We start from the raw sequence: 14,407 nt of genomic DNA on the forward strand, positions 1-14,407 counted from the left end.
ACCAACTGTATTCCTTATAAACCTAAAAAACCAGGCTTCCAGGGATTAGCTGTGCCTTCCAAAGTTGGATAAAACCCACTCAAAACCAATACAAGAAATAATTACAAACATTCTTGCACCCTGGTCAACAGCCAGCCCAGGACAGCACGTTAAACCAAAGCAACAAACTGCCCTTGCTGGGAAGGGTTCAAGTCATCAAATATCCAGGATGTGCAACAGGGAATGTGAAAAAAAAGAGAAACCAGAATAATATAAAGGTCCCTGTAGCAGCCACACCAAACTGCAGTTAATTAGCAGTGCCCCAGTCTGGGTACACCAAAGCTTTGTGTCTGTTTTTAATTAACAAGATGAGTAAGGAAGGGACTGCTGACTTGCTAGCAACGCTCCTTCCGAGGAATGTCAATTTTAATCAGTCCTTTATTCCATAAATTCATTTCATGCAACTTGCTGTCTGGCCTGTTCTCTTTGGGGAAGCAGATTTTTACTCCTTCTCCCAGTAAAATGTTAATTTATTTTTTCTCTGCAACTTTATCACATGTTGGTTCCCCTTCTGCTCCCCACCTCTGTTTATTCCAAACACTTTTTTTAAAAAAAGTTTCAACACCTTCACCAACCAGGTGAAGAAGTTTTTAAAACACCTTGGAAACACAAGAAAGCCAAGAGAGTTCAAGCTCTGGTTTCAATATTGTGGCCTCCATCTATAAACCTTTAAAAGTCCATTTAGAAACCTCACGGTTACATCTTTTACAATTTGGGTGTTTGCTAGAAAATGAGCAATTTTCCCCCATCTTCTTCCCTTTGCCTGACCAGAGCCTCACGGTCATGGCATTTGTAGGAAAGGTGTAAGTACCAGTGAAGGAAAAAGAGTGGGAATTGGGCTCATCAGAACTCTGTGGGGAGCAGCAAAAACCCAAGAGAACCACCAAGCAAAGCGAAGGAACCAGAACAGGACTGAAGGTCCATCAACAACAGCTGGGTTTTCCTGCTCTCCACATGAGGAATTTGCATGGCAAAAATGAAAGGTTGAAAAATGAATAGCTTGATGGCACTCTCCCAAGTTTCTACTTAGGACAGGGGGAATGTCGTCCTCTTCCCTCCCAGACCTGCTGCCCCCCAAACCCAGCCACTGTTGTGGTTCTTTCCTCTGTTTGTACACAAGAACCTTCATTTAAATCATCATCACAATGGTTTGGGTTGGGAGGGACCTTAAAGCTCATTTCATTCCACCCCCTGCCATGGGCAGGGACACTTTCCACTAGCCCAGGTTGCTCCATGCCCTGTCCAACCTGGCCTTGGACACTTCCAGGGATGGGGCAGCCAATCTCCACAGATGTGACAAGTGTCAACACAATTCTTTTCAGGGCATATTTAAGGTTTGTGTTGCACTGGCAATTAAAAACAAACCAACCAGGAAGACACCAGAGGTACTGAAAGGGCAGGATTTCCATTCTCTGGGAGGGGCATCTCCTGCCCTACTCCCCATCCATGAGGTGTGACGGGAGATTCCCATCAGCTCCAGAACTTCAGATTTGGGGTTTTATTACTCCACAGAGGTGAAAACCACGGCAGGCAGTGCACAGCTGCCTCACTTCCCCTGGGGCAGGAGGAATCCTGTCCCCCCCAGAGCCCAGACCCACCCGATCCGGCCCCTGTCCTTGCCGCGCTGGCCCACGCGGTTGGTGGATTTGATGTAGAGGTGCCGGTGCAGCTCGTCGATCAGCACCAGGTGCAGGTTCATCTTCTTGCTGTGCAGCTCCAGCCTCAGGTCACTCAGCCCCTCCACCTGCAGGAGGGGCCCTTCCAAGGAATCCACGGCCGACACCTGGCGGGAAAACAACTTTTAAATGTCTGTCCTCTCTCAACAATCCATTCCAAACATCACTCGTCCCTCAGCTCTTCCATCACCGGGGTGTCTGAGCACCAGGATGATTCCATCCCTGAAACCCTTTGAGAGCAGAAAACCTTTGGGTAAGGTTTCTTTATTCCTAAATATGTAGAAGGGCCCAGAATCCAAACAACTCAGATCTGAGGTGCAGTCTTCAAATATTTGAAGTAAAACAAGATAGTGAGAACACAGTTCATTAATATAATTAATTTTAATAATTATTATAATAAAAATATACTATAATATACTATAACATATTATATTATATATTACATATAGCCATAGTATTATTCATCATGTTATATAACTGTTATATATTTTATATATTTACGTATATTATGTATTTATAGTATTATAGTATTATATATATACATATAGTCATAGTATTATTGTAATAAAAATATATTATAATATACTATACTGTAATATATTAGTTATAGTATAATATTATATATTACATATATACTATACTGTAATACTAAAAATATAATAAGTTTTATATTTTTACAAATATGTGTTTACATATATTTATGTATTCTTTGTATATTTATTACTATGCTATATACTATTATTATTTATTATATTTAGATATTATTCATCATGTTATATAACTGTTATACATTTTATATATTTACATATATTATGTATTTATAAAATGTATTTATATAAATATTATATAAATATATCTTTACTATAAATATTTATATACTTATATACTTTATATACTTACATAACTATATATAGTTATACTAAAGATATTAAATATTATATGATAATACAATTATCATAGAAATATTATATTATAAAAACATTATAATAATCAAGGTACAGTTTATCCCCCAAACAGGAGGATTATCCAGTAGAAAAATGCCAGAACAAGACACTGGCAATGATGTTTGATCACTGTTACTCCTTTCCATTACAGCAACACCAACAAAACATTGTAAATGGGGAGGAAAATGGTTTAAATTTTATTTTCCTGAAGTGCTATCGTGAGGCAGCTGGAAAAGTTTAGGAAGCCACATCTTTTAGGCTGCACAGGTGTCCTGGATGTAACCACACAGCCCAGTACCTGAAATAGTGAGCCTACATTTCATTTATATCCTAAAAACAAATGCCGAGAAAACCCAAACATTCCACCAGGAATGACAAATCAGGGCATAAAAGCAACAACCTGACATCCCATCCCTTGGCTCCTTTTCCATTTCACTTTCCACAGCTCCTAATAAATAAATAAAAGCAAAGCATCCCTCTGCAGCTTCCAAAATCTCGGGGCTGATGTTGTGAGAAAGCAGAAAACAGCACGTTGGGCACACAGAGGTTTGAAATCAAGTTTAAAAACCCGTTCCCTACCAAGTGAAGATGCTGGTGGTGGAATAAGAGGTTTGACTGCACCGGAGGATTTCGGTTCATAACAAACCTGTCAGTTAAACATTAAAAATTAAAAGGCAGGAGATACAGCGAGCAGAGCCCAGCCAGGGGCTGGTCCCTCAGTGCCAGCAAATATTATCTGTACTCCAAGAACATCCATCATCAGTGAATTCCACTGCTTGCCTGCAGGTCAGGAATAACCCCGGAATAGCCCTGGGACAGCCAGGCTGTTGAAATCAGGAGCAGTTGCTAAGAGGAAGCCGCGCTTCTTCCTCGCTCCCGAAAAGATTTTTGGTAGGAAGGCCCTCCCTGTGAATTCCCTTCCCTGCACGGATGAGGAAAGAGTGCAGCCTGCAGGATGGAGCTCAGTCTGGAGCAGGAATTAGTGTCCTGGTGTTAATTAATTCATCAGGCTCCTCCCAACCCCACCAAGGCTGCAACTCCACCAGCACTGCCCAGCACTGGACACAAAGCGCTTTCTTCCCAGTCCACCCTCTTTCTTCCCAGTATCCATCTGTGAAAAGTCATGGAAGCTGGGTCATCACACATCAGAAACCCACCCCACAGATGAAGCAAAACTCCCCATTTCCCTCTCCCAAAAAGAGAGAGGACACACAAATGCCAGAGCAGGGATGGAGCAGCTCAGCAGACACAGCTCAGAAACCTCCAGCACAAGTTGGAGTGCCAATTTTCCTCCTTCTTCCTTTGGCAGGTAGGGATGTGCCCAAAATTTCCCAATTCCAAAGGCACTGTAACACACTCCCACCCCCCTCACAGTCAGGACACTGCCCCAGCTTGGAAGGGACTCCTGGAAGTTTCCCATCCCACTTCCAAGCAGCTCTAACTTCGCCTCATCAGCTCCAGGGGCTCCAGGCAGGGGCTGAACATCTGGGAACTCCTGGTGTCTCCTGATCTCCCGGTGTTTCATCCCTCTCCTGGAGAAGAATTTTCTCCCTGTGTCCAGCCAGGAACTGGTGATGGTCACACCCCTGCTCTGGGCACTTTCTGGAGGAGTTTGGTGAGGAGTCAGTGAGGGAACTGGATCCTGTTTTCCCTGGGCCTCCACATAGAGAACTGAGGGCACAACTCACACCCCCCTGCCTGGGGCTCCCTGTCCTCGCTGTGTGGTGGATAATGGGGATTAAAGATGCTCTAAAACATGCAGTGGTGTCACATTTAATCAGCTTTTCCCACCATTCTTACCCCCCTCACACACACATCAAGCTCAAACTGCCTTTCCCACTTAGTTCCCTGATTTTTAACACTCCCATTACCCACTGGGGGCTGTCCCTGCCAACAGAAGGACCAATAAATGGAATTGGACAGAGAGGGGGAGAATTATCCCCCCTCAGTTATCCCCTGATAATGGAAAAGCAGCCTTTCCCAGAGAATCTGATGTACAAAAGAACTGTAAGTCGTTCAAGGGTCCAGAAAAAGCACCTGAGGGCCCTTTAAGCCTCTTTCTTCCAGTCACATGGCCCAGTTGAATGGGAAAAAAAGTGATTTTTTTCTTTATTTTTCTGAACTTGGGAGTACCTGGACACGAAGATAATTATAGGTAAGGGGGATCCCCACATTATTTTGGCAGGGGTTGGGGTGTAGAGAGGAGCTAGAGAAAGAGAAAACAGCCTGGAAAGTGAATCAAAACAAATATCTTCGTTTTCTTCTTTAAAAAGCTGATTAAAATAAGCAAATACCACCAAAAGAAACGACAGGCATTCCCCCACCACCTTCTTTAATTCTGTAAATCAGAAATCTGTCTCTCCTACTGAAAGTCGCTCATAAAAACACAGCAACTGTCATTTAGGCAAATAATAATTAAAATAATAGCCTGGATTACCACAGAATTTGGCTTAGACCATCTAAGAGCTATTTCTGATGATCTTATATCGACTTATTATCACCTCCAATAGGCAGAGACCTTTTGGAAAAGAAGGAGCAAGGAAAGAAGCCTGAAAAAAGAGCTCTGCTTTGTATAAGCTAAAAATTGCCAGTTTATAGCAAATAACTGTGGCACCAGCACCATTAGGCAGCCTGTTTAAAGGTCACAGGCAGTTTAAAGCAGGGCTTAATTGCCTTAAAAAAGAAAATGTAGCTAAACATTTGCTTAGCATAACATCCAATTTGGAAGGGTTTAATTTAGCATTTCACAACAAACCGCAATCTTAAGCGCTAACAAGGTATTTGTCAAGAGCCTTTCTCTCCTGACTTTGGTTTAAAAAGTTTTTCAATCTGTTTGCAGTTAAATCTATTTATTCTCCTAAAGGGTTTGTTTTTTTTTCTAAGCCTCCACAGGCCTGGAAGTGAGCACAGATAAAAAAATCCTCAATTAGATGGTTTTTCAGGGCAAAATAAAAATGGGAATAATCGTAAAATCATGAAATCACAGAATTGGGTGGAATGGATTATTAAAGATCATCCAGCTCCAGTCCTGACACCTTCCACTATCCCAAATTGCTCCAACCTGACACTTCCAGGGATGGGGCAGCCACAGCCCTGTGCCAGAGCCTTTCCCACCCTCACAGGGAGGAATTTCTTCCTAAAAAAAATAAAAGGGTTGTTCCGACTAAAAACCCAAATCCTTTCTGCCTGGGAAAAGCAGTTTATTCTGAGTTCAGACAACAGATATGAAAACATGAACAAAAAAAGGAGAGAGAGTAAAGGGAAACAAAGCAGGGGGTCAGGACTGCAAGGAAAACAACCCGTGTTGAACACAAACACACCGTGGCAAAAGGGAAAAAGCTGAACCCCGGGAATAAAAGGGTAAATCAACAGCAGCAACCCAGAAGGTCCCAGCTGCCTCACCAGCAAATAAGAGACAATGCTGACATTTAAAAGGAGAATTGATCTCCTGCTTTTTACAAGGGGCTCGTTTTCACGAGGTGTGGGAGGGAAAGGAAAACAACAACTATAAAACGACTTAAGTGAGTGCTGCCAGATCTAAACAAGCAGTTCACTGGATTCCTTTTGCACCTGTGAGATAAGGACCTGCCTGAAAACTCCACTGAAGGAGCAGGAGGGTCCTCACACTCCATCTGCCCACCTGGGAGGGTGGGGAGGCCCTGGCACAGGTTGCCCAGAGAAGCTGTGGCTGCCCCTGGATCCCTGGAAGTGTCCAAGGCCAGGCTGGAGCAACCTGGGAGAGTGGAAGGTGTCCCCTGTGGAACCAGATCATTTTTCAGGTTTAAAACACCCCCTGGTTCTACCAGCCCAGGTGCTGCAGAGGGGAGCAGGGAGAAGCAGAAGAGCAGCGAGAAACCCTCCCAGGTGACACCAAATTCCTGTGCCACCCACTGCCTTGGCAGAGAAACCGTGACAGATTGAGCAAAAGCCACGGAAAAAAAACCAAGCTGAGAAAGGGAAAGGGAAGTGAAGGTGTTGGACTTGAAATGCACCTGGGGAAGAGTGAGAAAACCTGTTTGCTCCAGTGCTTTTTTGACTGTGTTCTCTTTCCTTCTCCCACCTCAGAGCCCGAATCACTCACCAGGAGTTTTAGTTAACCAGCAATAAATTAGGCTGGTTATTAAATTAAGTTCCCAAACTCGAGGCTGTTCTGCCTGAAAAATTCCCACATTTTCCATGGACAGAGAATGGGTGAGGTTGGCAGGGACCTCTGGAGGCCATCAGGTCCAACCCCCTCAGGCAGGGCCACCCAGAGCCCCACAGGGCCACGTCCAGATGGCTTTGGAACATCTCCAAGGCTGGAGACACCTCGACCTCCCCGGGCAGCTGAAGTGGGGTTTGATGGTCACAGGGAACCTCCTGGGGTTCAGTTTGTGCCCAAGGCCTCTGGAGCCAACCCTGGGCACCACCAGAGCCTGGCTCTGACCTTTCCCACCCTCCCTTCAGGCATTTACAGGCACTGAGAAGATCCCTCGGGACCCTTCCCTTCTCCAGGTTGAGCACTCCCAGCACTCCCAGCTTTTCCCAGATGTTCCAGTCCTTCATGATCCTTCTGGAAGGGGCCAACTCCCCCAAAACAGAAGCCTGTTGAGCACTTTGAGCCTCCTCTGCTGGAAACACTTAATGAGGAACTGATTAAACCTGCTTTCCACTGCCTTTAGACCTTTTAATTACAAGCTTGACGTGACTTTTATCAATTAATTTATCGATTATGCGCTTCATCTGGGAATTTGTTCCAGTAGTTTGGTTGCAAGGTGAATCAAGATGAAGCTGAAAATTCCCACCACTGAGGGTGGGACATCTGATATATGGGATACATGGAAAACTTGCACATAACACACACCCATAAAATCCAAAGATTGGGAATTGCCTGCTACCAAATTACTGCAGTTGGTATCAAAACAAATCAGTGAATATCCATTAATAAAGATGACCCTGAACTTCAAGACTATCCAGATGATCCTAAAGAAGGGAGCCTTTAGCTAAAATCATGGAAGAGCACACGGATCCATGACAGCTATTCCTGACTGTCACTGCCTCCCTTCCCCTTAAAAACAGGGAAAAGGAGAAAAGGTGCACAGGATCAGTGAGGAGCTGATGGTGAACAGCCCTGAGTGTTGATTATCACTCTGGATATCTCATTATATTATATTTTATATTTTATTATAGGTGATGGAAGAAGTTGCTCCTGGTTTTGTTCACCTTTGAACAGCCCCGTTAAGAATTAACAGGCAAAGAGCAAACAAAGAAGCTATAAAAGAAGATGATCCCTTTGCAGTATTTTGGGAAGAGCTGAGCTCACTCCCCCTTCCTGAGATGAAAGGATTTGCTGACCAAAAAGCTGCACAGAAAAGGAGGGGGGGGGGACAGTTACAGATGACTGAGGCTGAGAGGGAGGGAGAGGTTTGGAAGATCAGTTTGAAAGATTCTCAGCTACACACACACAAAAAAAGTGCTCAGGTTGCAGGAAAACAGCTCATCCTGACACAAACATTCCACACAAACTCACTTGATGGGGGAAGGACAGGGAAAATGTTCACAGAGGACCAGGGTAAAAGGGTTACTTTTCACTTTCACTCAAAGCACAAACGTCCTTTATTTTTTCGAGTCTTTCAATGGCAATGACCAAACTCGCCATTTTCCCTCCACAAACTTTTAAATATTTATAAAATTCTGTTCCTCACTCGCTGTCCTTTCCTCCAGCTACATAAATTTCCTCGCTTTGAATTTGCCTCAGCCCTGTCAGCCATCAATCATCTCCTTCCCTCCTGCAATTCATCAGTGTCTTCCCAGCAATAAAATGCTGGAACCAAACACGGTGCTCAAGGAACAGAGGGGCTAAAAACAAGGATTATCCAACTGCTCGCTTGGACCTGAACACAAAACACGAGCGGTTTCTGCACCAGCGTGGTCAAATGACTTCCCTCAAGTGGGAAAGTCAGGATATCTGTTGGCAGCACAGAACTACCCAACACTTTCTTTCCTTCCCCCTTTTCATTTCCATACTTTATTTGCCTCTTGATTTAATTCATCTTCATTTAATGCATCTTCATTTAGTTGCAATTGCCATTAAGAAAAGGCTGTTTTTCCAAAATCATCTCTGCCCCAAAAGACTTCTCTTCATATGAATGATGCCTGGAAGAACGGAGTCCTAATGCATTAAATTAAAACATCAGCATTTTCCTTAATGCAAACCTGCAGTTTCCCAAATTTATTCTCTTCCTGCCTCCAAATGACACTTCAGATCTTGGCACTCCCTGTGGCACCTTTAACTCCTTTCTACCAGTTACAGAATCCCAGAATGGTTTGGGCTGGAAGGGACCTTCAGGACCATCCAGTTCCAACCCCAACACCTTCCACTATCCCAGGTTGCTCCAACCTGGCCTTGGGCACTTCCAGGGGTGAGGCAGCCACAGCTTCTCAGGGCAACCTAATCCATTCAGCTCTTAATTTACTATATTTTATTACACAATTCATAAATTCACTAAAGATTTATACTAAACTGTGGTGTCAGATAAGCTCTGCCTCCTTCCCCACCAGGCTCAGTGTCTACACATCTTCATTTTAGGAGCTTTAAGTTTTCCTCCAGCTCCACCTGGAAATGTTTCTTGGACCAAACAGTCCTCAGAATTACCTGGGAGCACCGTGCCAACCTCACCAGGCATAAATCAGTTTACTGCCGTGGAAGACTCGTGGTAAATTCATCCCAAACGTTCCAAACGCTTCCCTAAAAACCTGAATTTATGACGCCTTTTCCGCACACCGTTCAGCAGCTTTAAAGCTTCTTTTCTCAAAAATAAATCAGTCAGATTGATCCAGATTATTTCACGCTGTCCCATAACCCTTCTGCGATGATTTCTCTTCGCTGCACTATTTTACCAGGGACAAAAAATCACGGCTTGCAATCCAGAGTTTTAAAAAAAATAAAGGAATTCCTGGAAAGACCGGTGATTACTGGGAAAGCATCTGCCGGATTCCAACCCCGCTGCAGCTTCATTAGGGTGTGTTTTCTTGTTTAATAAACTTTCATCAGCTTGAATGAGTGGCTGTTATGAGCAGAGCCAAGAGCCCCCCAGAATGCTCTGGAGAGATCTCTCTGCTTGTTGGTGCATTAACGAGGAGCTGGGGTCAAGCACGTGGCAATGCAAATGAGGAGCATCAGGCATTGACAGCTTAATGAACAGACTGCTCAGATAATGCAAATTAGGGGATAAAAAAGAATGAGATCAACTTATTGGTAAGTACAACCAAGGGGGGGGAAAATCCCCACGATAGGATGTTTCAAAGGGACAAAAAAAACCCTCCACGTTTAATGTGTTTAAAACTGGTCTAGGAGGTTGATTATAAAAAATAATCAAAGCAGCATTGAGAGAAGGAAAGAACAAAGATACGGGAAGGAGGTGAAATATCCTCTAAGAACACGCAGAATCAATTCTTCTAAAGAACTTGGAAGTATTCTAACAAACTTAATTGGAATCATAGGAATGCCCTGAGTTGGAGGGACCCACCAGGATCATCCAGTCCAGCTCCTGGTCCTGCTCAGACACCCCAACAATCCCACAGAACGTTGTCCAAACCCTCCTGGAGCTCTGGCAGCCTTGGGAAGTGCCCACTGCCCTGGGGAGCCTGGTCAGTGCTTGGCAACACTCTGGAGGAAGAACCTTTCCCTAAAATCCAGCCTAAACCTCCCTTCAGGCCATCCCTTGGATCCTGAGGCTGTCACAGGGATCAGGGATCGGAGCTGCTCCTCCTGAGGAAGCTGCAGATCCCGGTGAGTTCCCCTCAGTGTCCTCTCTTCCAGCTGAACACACCAAGTGACCTCAGGCACTTTTTGTGTGGCCCCTCCAGACCCTTCCCCAGGCACAGAAAGCCCGTGATTTCCATGCCTGTATCCAAGGAACATATTCCATGTATCCACCAACATCCTAAAACCCTCACCCTGACACCTCACCAGGTTTGCCAATGGTTAATTATTAACACAGACACATCTCACAGCAGGTAACAAGGAACGAGACACAACCCTTGAGACACCACATTATTTGTGTAATTCAGGGGGGGAAAAACAGAGAATTTCAAGTGGAGCCAAAATTTAAATTTGCCATTAAAGGCACTTCTGTACAATCCCAAACTGAAAGTCTCTTCTTTCCCCTTCCAGCATTAATCCCAAAATATGAACCTGTTCCAGGGCAGCACCTGAATCCCAGGGCTGCAGTCAGGAACGCAGAAACAAAATGAAAGGCTGTTTTTATCGATTTTCCTTGTTCTGACCGAAAGGCAGAGAAGTAAATAAAATGCAGACCAGGAGCTGCACTGCTATTTTTATTTATTTCATTATTCCAGGCTACTTGTGGTGTCAAATGCCTGCTCACTACACGGGACTGTTAATTGAAAGCCACTGCTCGGTGTATCCTGAGGGAAGCCACAGGTGAGCAGCTCCAGTCAGGTAATAAAAATGAGCACTCAGCAATGCCCAGGGCTACAAACAGCCACTGTTCTCCAGGAGGATGTCAATGGCTCCAAACGCCCTCACAGAGGGTCAACATGGAGTGCACGGAAGGTTGGGGAACACTGAGGGGAACACGGACTGGTGGAATGGTTTGGGGTGGGAGGGACCTGAGAGATCATCCAGTTCAACCCTTGGAATCCTTCTTCTTGTCCTAACAACAAAAATAAAAAACATCCTGACTCCCTCCTCCTATCCTATGGATTTATTTCTGCAGTTTCATGGTGTTCTCTCACCTGACACAATCCCAGCCCAAAGGACCTGTACTAATAAATCAAGTTCAGAGTAAGTGTCTCACGGTCTATCAGAATTAAAAGATTAAACCACCTTGATATATTTTGGGAAAGTGGTTTCAGTTCATTAGAATTGCAAAGGTGGACACATAAAAGTCAGGTCATGCAAAGAAAGCAGCCTGAAGAGTTTTTATTTAATCGTATTATGATGTGACCTTTTTAATTACTTGATCCAACAATGGTTCTTCAACTGGCTTTAGCATTTTATCTCTTAGATTGTATAAACAAATGGCAAATATTGAGTTCTGCCTTTGGATAAGCCCTCTAAGATCAAGTCCAGCCATTCCCCAGCAGTGCCGAGGCCACAACTGACCATGTCCCCAAGTGCCACATCCACAGGGATTTGAAATCCCTCCGGGGATAGGGACTCCACCCCTGCCCTGGGCAGCTGTGCCAGGGCTGGACAGTCCTTTCAAAAGGAGATTTTCCCTAATATCCAATTGAAACCTCCCCTGGCACAACTTGAGGCCGTTTCCTCTCATCCTGTCCCTTGTTCCCTGGGAGCAGAGCCCGACACCCCACCCTGGCTCCACCAGGTGAGCTGGAAAGAGTCAGAAGGTCCCCCCCTGAGCCCCTTTTTATGTTTTATATCAAGCAGAAAACACACACAAAGGGGTGCCTGTGCTCCCAACTGCCACATAAAAATGAACATTTCTGTCAGCACCTGAGCCTGGGAAGGATCCACCTCAGGAAAACGCACAAAAAAGCCATGTAAAGAAACCGAAAACAACTAAAACCACATCCCACCTCAAAAGGGAGTTTTGTCTGGGCCAGGCAACCCTAATTCCTCCAAAGCTTCACAACTCAGAGGATGCTGGAATGAGGTTCTTTTAGGGCAACCTGAGAGGTGCAACTGTGGGACAGCAAAGCTGATCCTCCTCAGGATGCTGTGGGAGCACAGAAGGTGAACACCTGATATCTGGAGCTGTGCTGCTCTGGGTGGGTGCAGAACCAGGAAGAAAAAAAAAACAAAAAAAAAGAGCTGTCACTTAAAATTTTTAACTTCATACAAATGTAAGCTGTCACAAACTACCCCTGCATTGTGTTTGTACGACTGGGAGAAGCTGCCACTCTTTTATTAACAGCCCTTCCCCGCATTACTCAGTCACTGCACACGAGAACCAGCAGCTGGAGAGTTCTGAGTGATAATGAAACCTGTAACAAGCCATCTCCAGCCTCCTTCTCCAAACAATAAGGGAATTAAAATTCCAATTTAAATGCAGGGGGGCTCGAAACACGCTTCAGTGGCAGAATTACTTCAATTAATGTGAGTGGAATACAAAGAGCGGGCTGCAGGCACGGGATACAGCAGCAGAAACGATGCTGTGATGGTTCTTGCATCCACCTCAAGCAGGGCTGCAAAGGTCTCATTCCAACAAGGATACAGGGGTAGCATTAATCAGGGCTCCCATTCCAATGTGAGGGATAAAAACTCCTTGTCAGATCACCCTGGGCTTTTCCCAAGCATGTGTTTACCCTCAGGAGTGGAACCAAAGGACGCTCTGCCTGCCCGACAGCTCAGCAACGATTTTACATAATCTTCACCTCATATCCAAGGGGAAAGGAATTATCCTGCAGCCAGGCAGTGATTACAACATCCCAGCCCTGCAGAGCTGTGTGAACAGGAGATGGCAACAGCCAGGCAGCCTACAGGGGGATTTTGGCCAGCCAAAGGCTCCAAACGCAGGGGAATTATTGGGTTTTTAGACAGGTCCATTCGTCCTCGAATGAGAATTGCAAGTGTCAATGAGAGGCTGAAATAGAGTGTTCAGGTTCCACTTGAGCTCTCCCTGCGCTCCCTGATATATTAAGAAACCCCCATGAACTACCAGCTGCTTTTTATATCATTATTATTTGATTTATTAGAAAATACTCTCTGTTCTGGAAACAAAAAAAGAACCAAACAAACACCACAGGACAGCACAATATACTGCAGAAATCTATTTATCAGAGAGGGCTATACTGTCTCTGTCTCACCCCCACACAAATATCTATATGTACATAAATTATGTATATTAAAAAATACAAAATATTGCACAATAAGATATCAAATAGGGATGTTAAAAACCACATTATCAGATAAATCCTAAATCTCGTTATGTTTCTTCTTCTTACACTTCCTGTCACATATTGCAAATAGGATATTGATCATTTTTCTGGGATTTCCTTCTGAAAAGTAAGTATCTAAAAATTAAAAAAAAAAAAAAGAGGAAAATAAAGCACCACAAAAACAACAAACCCAACCTGAGCAAACTGGCAAGTCCAGCAGTAAAAGGAAGCACCAATATTTCAATTAATGCTGATGTTTACACTGAATATCGTGGGTTTCCCCTGTAGGGAAGGACCTTAATTTACACCTACTTCTTTATCTCTCCTAACTGGAAATGTCAGGCAGAGACCACACTCTGATTTTCCTTTCCCTGGAAGTGTTTAAGGACAGGCTGGACGGGGCTTGGAGCAAGCTGGGATAGTGGAAGGTGTTGGGGGTTGGAATGGGATGATCTTGAAGGGCCTCTTCCAACCCAAACCATCCCATGAATCTGTGACTGCAGCAGGTGTGGCACGAAAAGAGAACAGAAAAACAAGAGGTGAGGTTTCCTTCCCCAGCTCTCTCAGCCCCTCCATGGATTGGGATATTCCTTAACCAGCTCTGATCCTTCCCAGGAACTCCTTCTCTCTTGTCCTGGAGAGCCCAGAAGTGACTGAGCAGAGAAAAAATCATCTCCCTTGTCAGGTTTTTAATTATTGGAAGCGGTTCTAGGAAAGGAAGGATTGGAGAAGGTGAGGAATTGTGCTTGTTAAGTTTAGAGAAAGATTGTTATTAGAGAAGTCCAGGGAACTTTGAATTCCACCACGAGATTGGAACTGAAAGGCAAAGCTCACAAAAGAGATGGAACTGAAGAGAAAAAGCACTTGAAGGGAAGGAGAAAAAAAGATAAAAAAAGAGCTGGA

At 44.3% G+C, this 14,407-nt stretch overlaps 1 protein-coding gene across 1 annotated transcript in view; it reads right to left on the reverse strand.

Annotated features, from left to right (window-relative positions):
* The window catches only part of EXOC4 (exocyst complex component 4), a 226,159-nt gene that overhangs the window by 187,647 nt on the left and 24,105 nt on the right, over positions 1-14,407 (reverse strand). The window contains exon 4 of the mRNA XM_050325228.1: positions 1,638-1,822. Coding sequence (XP_050181185.1) covers positions 1,638-1,822 — 185 coding nt within the window. The remainder of the gene's footprint in view (positions 1-1,637; positions 1,823-14,407) is intronic.

The sequence above is a fragment of the Myiozetetes cayanensis genome, unplaced genomic scaffold (genome assembly GCF_022539395.1).
Source record: "Myiozetetes cayanensis isolate MyiCay16 unplaced genomic scaffold, myiCay2020 scf3, whole genome shotgun sequence".
Lineage (NCBI taxonomy): Eukaryota > Metazoa > Chordata > Aves > Passeriformes > Tyrannidae > Myiozetetes > Myiozetetes cayanensis.